Raw genomic sequence first — 17,026 nt, forward strand, 5'->3', positions numbered from 1 at the left:
CTAATTAATTGATTTATCCCAGTAATCACTGTTGCACACAACATTCACATTTAGTTCACCAATCATACAAACCATGCATGCGGTGACACAAACTTGTACAAAGCCAGAGTGACTGCATGTACCCTGAAGTCTGCAAACCTTCGGGGATGCGAGCTGGTCCTGTCACTGGACCTTCAAATGCTGAAAGAGTTGGACAGGCCTGCATCATCTACATATCATCCATGGATTCCACTGCAGCTAGAGCCTTCAGACTGTAAGTCTCCGGAATCCAGGTTTGCCTGTTGATTTTATTTTAGGACAGTCTGCCCGTCATGACTGCCTGAGGACCCCCAAGCAAGACCCTTCCTCTACCTGACAGACTACAGAGAACATCAGTGTGGGTCAAAGTGTCCGCTCAACGGAATTATAGAAATGTACAGCCAGAGGCTGGACGCACACACATCTATGTTGTTCCATCAGGACTGTATAATATTAAGCAAAGGAATTCATGTTGAGCTGCTTCAGTCCTCCACTGATGCAGAAATGAAAATGTGGGTCACAATCGTAAACATTTCCAAAAACGACCCGAGGCATAAAACCGTCAAATGGCTAAAACAGTCTCATATTTTATTCATCAAACCTTTGTATTTCTGAGTTGATTTAATGTCACGGTGTTGGCTTGCTGCATTGTTCAATTATTATTGTTAACAAGCACCCAAAAGCACAAATGGACGAAGCTGTACAGGTAATATTAAACTCTTTGATTAAAATGCACTAGAATCGTGTTCTTTTTGAGAATATCTTAAGTGTTGAAGGGCTGCACATAGTGGTGAGCAGACTTTGCAGCTTCAATCATTTTCTTTGAGAGAACGAATTGTGTCCAGGCCTAGTCTGGTTTATTTTGCAAGAAAGAAGTCCACAAAGAGTGGTATTATCCATACTCATAATTTTTTCGTCCGTGTTCCACGCTGAAGTCTGCCCGTGCTGTGACATGACCGGGTTGTATTTGGTGCTATATAGAGGATATGTTGTACACCTCTCCATCATCACAGACAGTAGCAGTGTACTCCAGCAACAAGCTGGGTGGTCCCTCTCGTCATTAGTCTGGAGGACACCGCATCCATGATTCACAAAAAGAATTTGACATTTGGATTCATCAGACAGGACACCTCCGTCCATCTTGACTGAGCTCAGCACAGGGAACACAGGGAACACAGGGAACACAGGGAACACAGGGAACACAGGGAACACAGGTCCTTGTGTAACATTAGTCCGCAGCTCTATTGACATGAGAATGGTCTGCTGGAAATGATATCAATTCTTCATTTTTGGTTTTAGAAAAGCTGCAGGTTCAGATGGCAGCATGTTGATAACAGTCACTGCAAACACAGGAACAAAAGTTAAACCTACTATCGCTTGCATGCTGCAACATTTATACCATAAGATGGTTACAAGTATGTCTGGAACATGTCAGCTTATTTTTTTCTGTCCTTCTTCATGGTACAGGTCCACTCAGTGTCTGTATGATCCTTTCTATTCATCCTTGTAGTTGTGAGATGTCCCAGTCATTGTTGAATTAATATCACACAGTTTGTCTCACGCCTCTGACCCGACTCACAAAATTCTAAATGCGGCACTTTTTAAAATACAGCAAAATGTTCATGCGTCGGTTTTGTTCTGTTTCTTACAATATCCTGACTTTTCTGAAAGAGCGTGTATGTGTATGTGTGTGTGTGTGTGTGTGTGTGTGTGTGTGTGTGTGTGTGTGTGTGTGTGTGTGTGTGTGTGTGTGTGTGTGTGTGAGGTGAAGGCGGTGTGACAGGCCACATGGCAGCTGACGAGGGCTCAGAGTGTATGTGTGTGTGTGTGTGTGTGTGTGTGGGGGGGGGGGGGGGGGGGGGGGCGTTCAGGAGGCCAGGTGAAGACACGACAGCCTGGAAAGAAAAGAAAAAAAAAACCCTGGGCGGCACATCAGGACAGAAAGTCACGCTGACAAAAAGACTCACGCAGGAATCCAGTCAAACAGTCAGTTGTGCTGTTCCCAGCATAAACATGCCACATCGCTTCCACGCAGCAGCGCTCTCCTCCTTGTTGGCAGATCTCACCCATAAACTTTTCTCTCAGAAGCTACCAGTGTAAAGTCAGGATTTAAAGTCAGCACAAACTCACAGCAGCAGTTTCAGGACTGATTTGATATCATATTCAGGACAGATCTGCTTTTTGATCTGAAAGTCCTGCCCTCTTCCCCTGTTTGATGCAGGCCAGAGTTCTCTTTAGCGACGTTCTGGGAAAGTCTGTTTCGTTTGGGGAAATGTGATCGCACCCAGAACTCGGTTCCGAATTTTTCAAGCAGAATCTGGTCCCCTTCAAAACTCCGGTTTTGGTCCTCTTTCAAACGGGCTTTTTAGCGGGCGGGGTGAGGGTTGAAGGGACGTGACGTAGAGCGCGATGTATTTTGGGTGCGCGAATCTGAAAAAAAAGCGGGTGTCCTATAAGATTTGTTTTCTCCTGGAAAATGACTCATGCATAGACGTGGAGTAGCGAAGGAGTGGTTCCTTTACAAACGATCTTCTAGTGGGTGAGGTGAGAGGACGGGGGGCGCAATGCATTCTGGGTAGTAAACAAACAGCTAATCAGAAGAATTAGAGGCAGAAAGAAAAAGTTAGAAAATATCTTGCGGACAGGCTTGGAGTATTGAGGAAGAAGTAAAGAGGAAGAAGTAATGAAAAAGGGGCTTATTGACATCTGGTCTGAAGACTGTATATCGCGGTTGTTTGTCGCTACCCATTAGCCACGGGCTAACTAGCCTAGCCACCACGGGCTAAAGCGGCGGGACTTCCAGTTTCAGTCTGGACCAATCAATGAGCTGTGTTTCGTCTTTACTTTCTCTCTGGTCAGTGTTTGTGTCAGCAGGCGACAGCGCCTCCAAACCAGTCGCTGTTGTAATTGCGTGACATTCTACAGATGGTTTGGTCCGGTTTCAAAACTGAATTTGAACGGCACCCAAACCAAATGAAGGGGTGAAAAGTCTTGCCCCCCCTCCCAAGTGAACTGTGTCCCAGACTATCTGATGTGAAAGGCCCCTAATACCCATTCTGCATCAGATTACTAGTTCATGAAGACTACTCATACTCACTCCTTCAAAAATGGAGAAAAAGAAATAAAACAAAATACATGAGTTGAAATTGTCTTTGTTACTTCCAAACAATGTGCAGATCAGTTTACTGCTGTCATGTTGCTGTGATACATCAGCTGGTCTATCAGCTCCTGATTCATTAAATAATTCAGCTTCAGTTACATCAGTTAGAGGAAAGTCAATGCCTGGTTGCTGCACATGCTACATGTCAGTGAATCCGTCAGAATTAAAGGTGTGTGTGACACACTCCATCATGCTGAACGATTCATTAATCTATTAACATGAAAGTGACAGCAGACATCTACAAATGTTTGTTTAAGGCTACCAAAGCATCACTGTTGGTACAGGCTAATGCTCATGCTAATGTTATAACTTATAAGGACGGGTGAGGTGCAATTCCAACATGTTAACAACATCTCTAGAGACTGGACAAGTCATCAAAGAATTTCTCACAGTCTGGTAAAACGACTTATTCCCAAAGGGAACATTGTTTACAGAACTGAATGAGACAGAGATCTGTCATTTAATCCAGTAATAAAAATCTTCATTAAGAGAAATCATTGAAATAAAACTATGCAATTAATGATTTTCCTTGAAGCCTGTCACACCACGCTATGTAATAATATTGTATTATGTAACAGTGTAATAAATGTTCACCTCATCATGTAATATCTCCAGATTTTGCAAAACATTAAAGTGAAGCACAAACCTTAGAATAAAAATCCCAGTTTCCCAGGACAGCACAAATGATGGTTTTCTTTGACATTTGCAAATCTAATTCTGACAACCACAGCGCAGACTGGGTTCTGTGAAGTAATGAAAGTTAGACCATGTTGTGAATGATGCCGGTCCCAGCTGGTTTGTGGTTTTCTGACAGCAAATTCAACTGGAGCCACACTGGAAACCAAAAAACTCAATTCTCTTTAAGCCTCTGAACATTTGTAGAATTTAAGAGTCTGCTTCATTCAATAAAGTGGCAGCTGCTCTGCATTAGTCAGGTATGGCACAAATTAATGATGCTGAAGAAGTTTTCTTCTTAAAACATGACGTACCTAACAAAAGACAGTGACTGAAATCCTTTTGTCAAAAGTTGTCGAAAGTTGTCACCACAGGGAATGTGTGAGGACAACTGTCTGTCATATCCCGTACGGGAATGTGCCAGACAACATTTGCGCACACTATCAGCATTTAATTTCAGCATTTAACTAACATGGACGCTGTTGTACTCTTTGAGAAGAATATGATGGATCTAATGATTCAGCTCTGCGCTTCTGCTCCATTCATAAAACAACAGCATCACCCAGTAATGTTAAAGTCTCGGAGGAGACTGGCAAGTTTTACTGCCAATAATAAAGACTTTACTGTCTTTTACCGGAATCAGGACTATGCGAATAACGAAATCAGCTTAATGTCTGAATTAAGCGATTTCCATAGAGACGTGTTATATTATGAACAAGATATAATTGCACACAGTTTGTTGTTGAATCCACGAATGCAAGTTAAAGTTAAATCAGACAAAGAAAAAGCTGTGAATGAATCCAAGACTTCATTTAAAAGCTCTAAAGCTGCTGTGTGGTGGGTTGAAGCCACATCGTTGTAAAGTTCAAATTCTATTAAGAAACTGCAGATGCTACACCCTGCAAGTTAAAAGGGCAAACAGAGAATCCATCCATCCTGTATTAAGTCTTCATAATCCAGCAAGACGATGTTAACGGTCAGGCCGCATCACAACAGTATCAAGAGTCCTGCTACAGTCCAGACGTTTCACCTTGGAAATATCTGAAGCGTCTCATGAATCTCACGCGTCTCATGAATATAATCACACATCAAACTTGAATAAGACAAACATTCGACTCCTAAGCCCATTGTACCTGATCCTCTCAAATCAGAGACATTCACAGATATAAATCCAAAATGGATGGGGGACATGACTCTGTCTCAACTTTTATGGTATGTATTCAAATCCATCCATTCATCTTCAAGACTGCTTTATCCTGTGCAGGTTCAGAGGGCACTGGAGACAATCCCAGCTAACTATGGGCTAGGACAGGTTTACCTGGACGGGTCTCCAATGATTCAAATCCAAACCAAGCTAATAAATTGTATTAAAGTTAGGATGTTTTTCACTCAGTGATGAAAGCCACAGGTCGTGTGCTGTTTGTTTGCATGTTCTCCCCGGAGGTCCTCCATCTTTCCTAGACCAGCTCCAGCTCTGCACTGCTCTTGGTGAGATGACACAATAATGAACATGCATGGATTTAAATGTATTTCAACTGTTACTCTATTCCATCGTGAATCAAATGTGAGTTGTTGTTGTTCTTTTAATTAACTAGTTATTGCACAGTGTGTTTATTGTTCCAATCTTCGTGAAATTGCTGTTGCATCTGTTTACGTCAAACACATGCTGTTGCTCTGTAGCCTCCGGTGAGGACGACAATGGACGGATAAAGGAAGAACACAAATAGAGGAGTGAACACCTTATGAGATTTAATGAATCATGTTTTCTATTTTAAACTCACTGAAATGTGCCTGGCTTTTAAGTTGTCCTCAGAAATTGTGTTTGTATAAATATTCGAAAGCAGGAGGGTAAAATCCTGCTCTGTGGGGGGAGGTTTGCCACATGCAGCCACTGCAGGCCAGCATTTGTGACCCTCGCATGCCTGCAGGCAAGAAGCAAGAGCCCCTTAAATCAATGCCTGAGCTAATTGCTGCAGGAGCTGAATAGAGAAGCCTGGTTACAGCAATAGGATCAATGTTTATTGTGAGGATGAGCTGCCAATTGTGCCTGAATAAACTCAAATTAGAGTATTTTTTGACCTTATTTGCATATGAGTGGGACGCAGACAACGAGCATTAATTCCTCCATGCTGAGCTGCAGGTGTAAAACAAAACAGAGGAGGGACGTTCTTTAAGGTTATTAACAGGGGAGGCAGTGTTGGAGGATGGCGGCATGCTGGGCCAGAGGGTGGCACTGGATCTGGAGGGATTGAGGTAAATTATCACCTTCCTCCACCTACAGTACCCTGTCAAGCAACAATGAATCAATCAAAACTCCAAACCCTGATTTCAGTTGCAGAATAACACTTTTTTTCTCCTTCATTGTCTCTCGCTGATTACATTAAATATTCCATTAAACCTCCAGCAGAGACAACAAAGCTGCCAGTCAGAGAACATAGAAATCAACAACCAACGCTTCACTTTTAAATCCCTTTGAAGGCTCCTGGACACTGAAGGCAGATAAATTCACCAGTTTTCTGTGTTGTTAATACCAGGACTCTCACTTTTATTGCAAATAGTTTCTTATCAGTAAATTTCTTTCCTACTTGTATACAGTATGTTGGTGAGAGTGACTGATTTTGACTCATAAGAGGCCGGATGGGAAGTCAGCAGTTTTCCTGGAGATACTTAGCAAAAAAGGCTTGGAAACACTAGTTACAAATAAAGGTTATGTTTTAATTTATTTTTATTTATTGATTTTACCACCATTGTTATTTATTTATTTATTTATTTATTTATTTACCTTTTATAATTATTATAATTATTATTGTTATTTTATTTAATTATTATTATTTTTGAGTGCCATGTACAGTGTCAAAACATAATTCTGATATTTCAACAGTTGATATATGACATTTTAACCTCAGATAAGTTGTCTTCAAATGTCCTTGGTACACAGTGTTTGTCGAGTTAAAACTGAAGAGGTAAACCAACAGATAAACAATAAGTTTACAAGCACATTTTTATTATGATATATAAATAGATATATACTTATTGTCTAATCCTTTAATGGGATCAGACATGTGGCGACAGGGAACTGATGGGTAATGAAAGATGCATCATGATCCACATGTTGTGCTCTTATTAACCCTTCATAAACACTGCTGCTCGGTGTGTGACTGCATGCATGTTTGTAAGCATTGTGAATACTACACGAGGTGGTTTTCAAGGTGGGGGCCAAATCTCCTCTGACATGCCTTTTTCCAGAAGAAATCACAAATGAATAATGACTTTGGCATTTTAGCTTACACAAACAAACACTTAAACAGTCATGAGATGAATATAAAGACTTTCCAAGTATCTTTACTGTGTTTTGAATGAAACACAATAAAAATAACAAGATAATTTTTTTGTTGTGTGGCTGAATTTAAAAAGATTGGCTCACTTTTCTTAAATTATTCATGTTTTGCATAAAAAAAATGACAGTGTCTTTTATTTTGAACAAATATTTCTGACTTCAATGCTCGATATATTTGTGTAAAAACTTGAATTTATATCAATGCGTTCACAGATTCAGTTGAGTTAAATTCACATTTTCTCCGATTTATTTTTGTCAGTGAATTCATGTCCCTAATATAATGCTAAAACAAAAAAACAACTTAAAAAGTAGTTTTGGAACACATGTTCTCCAGAACACAGGTTTATATACTGTAAGTGGTTTCCTTGTGAATATCATAATGAAACACAGTATAACGTATAGCGAAGCAACAATATTTGAACAATGTTTGATGATGTGTTTTTCATGATTCTTTAAATGTGCCATGTTGTACATAAAGCCGAGTCCCTGGAGGAAAGAGTAGCTGCTCAGAACTTTGGAACAAGTTCCCTCACATGGGGGTGTTAACACCCCTGGCGGCAGATTGCAGTACTGCAGGGAGTATTTTCTTTCAGTTGAGTCATTTCTGCCACAAAACTACAAAAATCCAGAATCAGACTGAGTACACTCCTTTCTTACCGAAAACTTTTCACAAAGTTTAACAGACTGAAACATAAGCAACGTTCCACTGTTGATCAGTGACAAAGTGTTCCAGTCAAATGTTCAATAAACAGTGTGATACAGTAGGTTACTGAGGAGTATTTGACTGGAAATGCTGTAATAACTGCACATTACTTGAGCTTAGGAGACGTTAATTAAAGTTGTAATTAGTTGGAAATGTTGAGTGAGGTAAACAAACTTTAACGTTTGATGACGTTTCAAACGTCAAAAAGAGAAGAGAAATTCTGCTGAGTAGTTCATTTTTTTCAGTCTGTCAGTTATATGCAAATAAAGTGAATATTCCAGCTTTGTTATGTATATATATCTATATATATATATATATCGTCCCCCCCCCCCCCCCCCCCCCACACTTACAGGGAGTCCCTCAGGTAAGAAATGGCCTGCAGACAGATGAATAGAAAGCGGTACTTGTGGCTGCTGCTCATTGTAACTCCCACACAACACTGTGGATTCCAGCAAACTTCTTGTGTGCCTCTTTAGAGAAAGCAGCCCCCCTCTCCTCATTTGTCCTTGTATGCCTCTGACCATGCTAAGTCTTTTCTTTTTCCTCTCCCTCTTTAATCCGTCCCCTCCATTTCAGGCAGGAAAAAAAACACAAAACCAGGTTCACGCAGTGCTTTAGTGGGTAAAAGTGAAAGAGCTTGTGTTTTTTCTTTCTTTTTTTTACTCCCCCCTTCCATCTCTCTGCCTCTCCTCTGCGCTGAGCCTTGAATCCTCTGGAAAATTGCTTCTTTTGAATAGAGGGAAGGAGGAATAAGGTTTAATGGGATCCAAAGGGAGCCTGCGCTCTTAAACAGGTGGAAATTGGACGTCCTCGAATTTATACAAATAGTAAGCAAGTATATAAGCCGCCGTGGAAAAAAAATAAAAGGAGGGATCCCATCTCGGAGGATTAGAAGCTTTCTCCTGCTAAAATTTTACCCAAACTGGAGAGAAGAAGAGAGAAGATGAGTGTTAAGCAAATGAAAGCAGGAGACTTTCCCTGCGTTCAATGATGGAAACAATCATGTTTGGCTCGAAATGTGTCACAGATGACATACGGACGCTCATAACGCAGGGTGAGGAAGAAGAGAAGGGGGGCGGAGGAAGAAAAGGGGTGAGGAGAGATGAGGAGGTGAGGAAGAAAAAGAGTAAGGAGGAAGAGGAGGAGTTAAGATGAAGAGGAGGGGTGAGGAGGAAGAGGAGGAGTCAGGAGAAAGAGGAAGAACAGGAGGGGTGAGGAGGAAGATGAGTGAGGAGGAAGAGGAGGGTGGGGAGGAAGAGGAGTGAGGAGGAAGAAGAAGGGTGAGGAGGAAGAAGAGGAGGATGACAAGAAGGGAGGGGTGATGAGGACGAGGAGGAGTGAGGAGGAAAGGAAGGGTGAGGGTGACGAAGAAGAGGAGGGTGAAGAGGAAGAGGAGAAGTGAGGAGAAAGAGGAAGAACGGGAAGGGTGAGGAGGAAGCGGAGTGAGGAGAAAGAGGAAGAACAGGAAGGGTGAGGAGGAAGCGAAGGAGTGAGGAGGAAGAAAATGGTAACACTGACTGAGGAGAGTAAGGGAGGTGAGGACATAGATAGATAGATAGATAGATAGATAGATAGATAGATAGATAGATAGATAGATAGATAGATAGATAGATAGATAGATAGATAGATAGATAGATAGATAGATAGATAGATAGATAGATAGATAGATGGATAGATAGATAGATAGACTGTGTGCATGTGTGTAGGCTGTTATTAAGTTTTGATAGCAGGAGTTTTGGTGTAGTAAAGTAATCTCATTACTAATGAAGTATTATTCAAAACGCAGAGTGAGGGTGAAGATGCAGAAACATGGAGGAAGGCTGCAAAAAGCCACTAACAGGCCTCGACTTCTGACATTTCACCATGAAGCAGGTTACAAACTGACATCATGCTGAACTCACACCTTCTTTTGCCTTATTGGGTTGGATCCAAGGACATTAGATTAAATTTATTTACAACTTTTACAATATTGTAATTGTACCTCTTCAACACTATGGATAATAGATATTGTTGATTCTTTTCTATGGAAAATAGAAATTAGACAAAGTGGAGCCCTGCACATTAACTGGAGCGATTCGGAGCAAACATGAGTTATTTATTACTATTATTATTATTATTATTATTATTATTATTATTATTATTATTATTATTATTATTATTATTATTATTATTATTATTAATAATAACAATAATAATAATATTATCGTTGTTGTTGTTATTCATTGTTGTGGTTTTTTGGTGGTGGTGGTGAGTGAGGAGGGGTGAGGAGGTTAAGTAGGGTGAGGGGGGTGAGGAGGGAGGAATTAAGGCTGAGGGTGAGTAGGGGTGAGGAGTGAGGAAGGCTGAGGGTGAGTAGGGGTGAGCAGTTTGAGGAGGCGGGCGGTGCCAACATGTGACTGAGTGTGACGGTTCCTCCTCCTCCTCTCATCTCTTCTTCCTCCTCTGACCAGTAACGAGCTGAACTCCAGCACAGACACTTGGACGCGGGCTCTTCCTCCAGGAGCAACATTTCTGTCTTTTTTCATCCCCTGCTCCTCCTTCCTCCTCCTCCTATCTTTTCCTCCTCTTCTTCTTCTCTCTGTAATGTCCTGTTAATTTTGTGTGCACTAGTTAATGAGCATTAATCCATCACCCCTGGATGCTATTGTTACAGGGGGGATGGCCATTTGAATGCAAATGCGTGACACGGTGACAGCAAGGTGCTTGTTAAAGTGATGTGAGCTGCTGTGTGTGCGGTGTGTGCGGTGTGTGCGGTGTGAGCGGTGCGCTCTGCTGGAGCTGCGCGCATTGAAACCGTGAAAAGACGCGGCGGGCCACGCAGGAGGAGAAGAGCGCAAAGGACTTATCCCCGGAGTTGCTAACAACAAGTTGTTTTTTTCTTTTTTGTTTGTTTGTTTTTTCTTCTTTAACAACAAGAAGAACAAGCAAATGGCAAGTTCTGGCTCTTTGGAGACAGTCATGTCATGCGGGAGGACCGGAGCGGCCGCGGCTCCGAAAGCCCTGGCCTTCTCCATAGACAGAATCATGTCCAAAAGCTCGGAGCCGAGAGGCAGCGCGGAGGAGCGGGCGGAGGGCAGGAAGCTGCTGGGGCTCTGCTCCCCGATCCCCTGCATGATCCCGCTGCAGCCCTTCGGCTACGACCTGCAGGCCAAGGCGCTGATGAACTACTCGGAGCTGTGGAGGGCCAGTTTCCGGGGAACTTTCTGCGGCTCGGCGGCGCCATGCAGCAAAGGCAGCTGCGGCATGTGCCGCAAAGCAGAGCTGAAGCAGCCGCTGCTCACCTCCACCACCTCCTCCTCCTCGTCCTCTTCTTCCTCCGGGAGCAGGGTGGTCAAGCCACAGGTCATCCACCAGGCCCTGGCCGTGCCCAGCGGAGGCTCGCTCTACTATCTCAACTACCTGGACTCGGCTGCGTACCAGCAGTCGGAGCTGCTGGCCGGACACTGGTTCTCCAGCCCGCAGGCCCAGGCCTCGCTGTCCGCGCACCACCGCCTGCTGCTGCTGGAGAACGCCAAACTGGCCGCCGACAAGCTGCCCACGCCGCAGTACCCTCACAAGGAGCATCTGCCGGGGCAGCTGGACCAGATCGTGAAGGAGAACCACGGCCTGACGGCGGAGAAGAGCTGCGTCAAGACGCACAGCAAGCTGAGCGGCAGCGGCGGAGGCGCGGACGGAAAACCCAAAAACTTCACCTGCGAAGTTTGTGGCAAGGTAAAATATTTTTTTTTAAAAATATCTATCTTTTTAAAAATTATTTTTCATCCTGATCAAGTCAAATTAAATGAACGACACAACTGGATGTAACAGCCACAACCTGCAGTTTGTGTTAAATTATGATTAAAATCACAGTCACTTCATAACCTAAAAATTTCCTAAATATATCATTTATTTCATTATTGTCATTATTGCCACAGCCTCAATCTAACCTCCATATTATCCTCTGCTAAGGTTTTCAACGCGCACTACAACTTGACCCGGCACATGCCGGTGCACACCGGCGCGCGGCCCTTCGTGTGCAAAGTGTGCGGAAAAGGCTTCCGACAGGCCAGCACGCTGTGCAGACACAAGATCATCCACACGCAGGTGACATCCTCGCTCCCTCTTCCTGCCTTCTCTAGGGGAATCCACGGTTTTTAAATGTCCCCTTGTCTCTCTTTCTTTCAGGAAAAACCTCATAAATGTAACCAGTGCGGGAAAGCCTTCAACAGGAGCTCCACGCTCAACACGCACGTCCGGATCCACGCAGGATACAAACCGTTTGTCTGCGAGTTCTGCGGGAAAGGCTTCCACCAGAAAGGTAAGAGACACACAAAGAAAAATATATTTCAAACTCCTCCATTTATTAATGTTGTTCCTGTGCTGGTGTGTTTGTGTAAAATTCTATTTAATTGGAGGCCTTTATTATGTCTCTGCAATGGAATGCCAAATTAAAAATATAAGAGAGTCGTTTAAATATAGTAAGTGTTGATGTTGATATTTATTTATTAGCTGAAAAAGCAGTTGGGAGAATTAAATCAAATTAATTAAAAAAATGGAAATTTAATCAAAAGCACCGAAAAATTGTCCAGAAAATATCAGAAAAATTCAGTTGGGTGGCATTGAGCTCAATTTGAAATAAATATCGATGCCTGTACATGCACTAGAATATCAGGGTTTCTTTAAAACTCCTCTTTTCCCACCAGAGTGCGTAAAATGTATTAAAATTTAGTCTTCTGGTTTGGACAGATTCTTTTAAAAAACAAAAAATTAACAAAACAAAAAAACGCAGATCGTATGGCACCTATTTGTACACAAATGCCATGAGTGTCTTGAATTTTTTTTTTTTTGGGGGGGGGGGGGGGGGGGGGGGTGTCTGAAAATCTACTCTCATATGGAGGAGCTATGCGCTTCCAAAAATCCATCTTAATGAATAGAATGAGGACTTCTTGTTGGATTTCATCCCTGCTGCTCGGACCTAATCTGGACAGGAAAAAGTTATTATGTGCAGTCATTTCGCTGCATTTCATTAGACCGGGGAAACAGATTTTGCCTCTCAACAACGACTGTTTGGGATCCACAGTTTTTGCTCCGCGCGCCTCGATCTGTGGAGGAATCCGCGAGAAAGAAATAATATCCGTAAATAAAAAGCAGCCAACATATGCTGCAGCCCTCCGCTGTCCTGTGAGAGTGAATGACTGGGAGGAGGAAGAGGGTGAGGAAGATGAGGATGAGGAAGAGGAGGAGGAGGAAGAGCATGAAGCGATCAGCCGGAATAGGACATGTCACTTTCCACGGACTAATTCTCCCTCCAAGACGGCAGCATTTGCTCTGGGTCAGCTGCAGGACCCCGGACCACGTTGGGAACCGGGGCTCCCGGTATCTTTTGCTTGTTGTCGACTCGTTTGATTCTGACAAAGTTTGACAACTTCTTGACTTCAGCACACAAAAAACTAATTAATGAAGGCTGCGCAGAGCGCCGGCACCGGGGAGGGAGAGGGACCGTGGAGGCAGGCACCGGGGAGGGAGAGTCAGCGGGGAGGCAGGCACCGGGGAGGCAGGCACTGGGGAGGCAGGCACCGGGGAGGGAGAGTCAGCGGGGAGGCAGGCACCGGGGAGGCAGGCACTGGGGAGGGAGGCACCGGGGAGGGAGAGGGACCGTGGAGGCAGGCACCGGGGAGGGAGAGGCACCGGGGAGGGAGGCACCGGGGAGGGAGGCACCGTGGAGGCAGGCACTGGGGAGGGAGAGGCACCGGGGAGGGAGGCACTGGGGAGGGAGTCACCGGGGAGGGAGGCACTGGGGAGGCCTCCTTCATGACTGTGTCACTTTCCCTTCATCACATTTATTCTTTTGCAAATTGCGTCAAAACATTGAGGCTCGTTTAGTGCAGATTCTCATCCAGTTCAGTTAGAAACCAAACTGTTGGAATGAAACGTTTTGGCCAAACTGCTCTAAAAAGAAAACATCCGATCCCGGATCATTGTTGATTTATTTATTTTATTTTATTTTTTTAAGAAAAACATAGAACGTAACAATTTCTGCAACAATCATTATTTTAAAATAATTTTGTCTTTTTTTTTCTCTGAGCTCCGAATCTGCTGCCTCGTTATTACAATTTTTTTATTATATTCTCATTTTCTATTATTACACATTTGTATTATTGCTTATTTTCATTATTCTGAATGTTTTATTAATTCTACATTTCCACATTGTGTTGAGGAAATCGTGTAAAATAACATTATATTAATCGTGCAGTTTTGATTTATTTCAACAAGGAAATCTAACTTCAGTTTTAATCCCAGAGAAAATATCTGCTTTTGTGATTTAGAGCTGTAAATTAAAGATTGTCAAACGTCATTCGGTTACATCAGTATTTATATGAAACAAAATACAGTGAAAATACAAACGTTTATATAATTGTTCTTTTAGCCCAAACCTACTGCCATCAACTGAAATATTTGAAGTTCTTTGAACAAACCTTTCCATTATTTGAAGGAATGATTTGGGAATTGTTGAATATATTTTGTAGATTGATTCAGCTGATTTGCTTTGGGATTGTTTCTGCTTTGACATCAGAACAAGTTTTCCGATGTTTAGTGAGGACGACAGCTAATATCCTAATATGCTGATATAAATGTAGTCTAATTGAAAATAAAACAAGATATCCCAGCATTACTGAGCTTCATTTTAAAAATGTGACATTGTTTGAATATTGTGAAGTTATTTGATTTTCATCACACAGAATGACAGGCTTCTTGTTTTAAAGGCCCCACAGGAATGAAAATCATAAAACCACACAGGAAAAATAAATCATAGCAACATATTTTCTGTCACAGTGAACCTGTGACCAGCGACTATTGGCACAAAGGACGACATGGAGAATTTGTTAACAGTTAACTGAAGACATGTTGGCATCAGATGCAGTTGAATCTTCATCAACCCTTCGTTTTCCCTCCCAGGAAACTACAAGAACCACAAGTTGACGCACAGTGGGGAGAAACAGTACAAGTGCTCCATCTGCAACAAGGCCTTCCACCAGATCTACAACCTGACCTTCCACATGCACACGCACAACGACAAGAAGCCCTTCACGTGCGCCACCTGCGGCAAGGGCTTCTGCCGCAACTTCGACCTGAAGAAGCACATCAGGAAGCTGCACGACAACAGCTTCACGACGACGTCTGAGGCCTCCAGGGAGCTGCAGAGCTGAGCCACGGTCCCCCGCTGCTCTTCTCCCGCAGCCGCGCTCCACCACCGCCGAAGGTCCAGAGAGATTTCATAGAGTTCAGGATGTTTGGAGACACTGTGATGGAGCTCCAGCTCGGACGCTGCAGGGCCCGAAGGACAGAGCAGAGCTTCACAGCACACCAGCTCCACCCTGGAGGACCTTTACTGGGATTTCTGAGTGGGAGGAATCATCCACCACCACCACCACCACCACTACCACCACCTGACTGTAAATAATAGGATATGGAATTTAAAAAAAAAAGTTATTTAAAATTTGAATTGCCTGTGTATTTCACACAAATAATGTTAATGTGAATAAATAAGTTATAACTTATAATGAAAAGTGAATGTTTGAGCCATGCTGTTTCCATTTTCTGGAGGGATTTGAAAATAAATCTGAATAATATGATCACTTTACTGTTAGTGCATTTCTTAGGTTTCCAAGCCTGCTGAAGCACAATAGTATGCACATTTACTGCCAAACAGAGCTAGAAGTATGTTAAGACACCCATAAAAAATACTAAAAACATTTTCCATGAAACGCATCTGAACTCGTCTTGAATAAGTACAATCAAATTAAAAGAAAGCATTCTGAAAAAAACCTGAATAAAACACGGGAAGTGCACAAAACCCCCAAAATATTCAGACCAATAGTTCCAAAGCAATTTAAACTGGAAGAAAACACACGTTAAAAATCATAAAACTGGTTAAAAGGTTAAATTAAACCAAAGAAAGAAACAAACAGAAGACGTTGTCAAACAAATCAAAAACGGCTAAGAACAAAATAGAAGAAAGAAAATAACGAAAAAGATTAATTCTAACGTCATAAAACATTTAAAACATTACAAATCGAAGCTGAAATAGAATAAAAAAAGACATTTTCAGTCGTTTTCGCCAACATTGTTGGTTTACTGCTTTCTTGATTTGATTGTGATGGCACACACATTCCCAGCATGAGATGAGTGTTGAGTTTATAGGAGCTCGACTCTGTTCGAGTTCCTGCTTCTGTTACAATCATCTTTCCAGCAGGGAGGGAATGAAACATGTCTCCTGAAGTAATTACAGATACTTTTATAATCTAAACAAAGCAGGGCCAACACACCAGCAGCAGCCGCAGGGACACAAATAACTTCCTGATCAGAGTGAAAACGGGTCTGTCTTCAGATCCTGATCAGATTTTCCTCACTGTGCAGGTCTGCTGCTTCATGTTGGTGGACTGGAGGATTCAGAAGAAACACTGCTCTCATAAAGAGAATTATCTTTCCCAGGTCAGATTCTGAACAAGAGAATTAAAAATTCTTAAGAAGCACCTCAAGATAAATCAAGCTGACCAATCATCTTCAAGAAGCTCCTGTCACCATCAGCCACAGAGGCAAGGCATCATGGGATTGTTCTGATCACTCCATGTAAACAGGACAATCTGGTCTCTGGGACAGTTCAATCACACTGTAAACAGACTGTTAACTCTTTCACTCTGAGGGATTCCTGGTATTTTCAACAGAATGAGAAGCTGGTCCAGATAATAAATTGCTCTGATTGTTAGAGGCGTTGAGGCTAAAACACACCTTGTGGGTGAGTTTGCGTGTGTTGACAGAAATATGGTGTTTCTACCGTGATTCTACTGCGCCTCTACTGTATGCTCTGCAGCCACTTGCTTTCGGTATTTATTGACAGACACGATCTTAATAATACAGCATTTTACACTTGACTCCCGCGTAATGGCGCAAATGATCGGAGATAACATGGACCCTTGAAAGGGAATTACATTAACCGGCTAAACTGCCACGGGGGAGGAAGGGGGAAGGGGGAGGAGGAGGGGGGAGGACGGTCTCATCCGGACGGGAGATAATGGAGCACTCAGGCCGCAGCTCCTCATCTGGGCCCCGGTGCTAATGGAGCGCAGGTTATTCTGCGCACGGCCTCTGGAAC

The 17,026-nt window shown here is 42.8% G+C and overlaps 1 protein-coding gene across 1 annotated transcript; it reads left to right on the forward strand.

Moving 5' to 3' along the window:
* Positions 1-10,341: 10,341 nt before the first annotated feature.
* Positions 10,342-15,872, forward strand: fezf2 (FEZ family zinc finger 2). The gene is made up of 4 exons (XM_080460953.1): positions 10,342-11,604; positions 11,842-11,976; positions 12,058-12,190; positions 14,830-15,872. Exons 1-4 carry the CDS (start codon positions 10,822-10,824, stop codon positions 15,078-15,080), a joined length of 1,302 nt encoding a protein of 433 aa, XP_080317079.1. The 5' UTR covers positions 10,342-10,821; the 3' UTR covers positions 15,081-15,872.
* Positions 15,873-17,026: the final 1,154 nt, after the last annotated feature.

The sequence above is a fragment of the Lipophrys pholis genome (genome assembly GCF_963383615.2).
Source record: "Lipophrys pholis genome assembly, chromosome: 4".
NCBI lineage: Eukaryota > Metazoa > Chordata > Actinopteri > Blenniiformes > Blenniidae > Lipophrys > Lipophrys pholis.

Bases quoted from the DNA above. Each gene is read 5' to 3' on its own strand.
- fezf2 (XM_080460953.1), top strand. From the start codon at position 10,822: ATGGCAAGTTCTGGCTCTTTGGAGACAGTCATGTCATGCGGGAGGACC. The intron at 11,977-12,057 runs GTGACATCCTCG...TCTTTCTTTCAG, and splicing joins ACAAGATCATCCACACGCAG to GAAAAACCTCATAAATGTAA. The intron at 12,191-14,829 runs GTAAGAGACACA...TTTCCCTCCCAG, and splicing joins GAAAGGCTTCCACCAGAAAG to GAAACTACAAGAACCACAAG.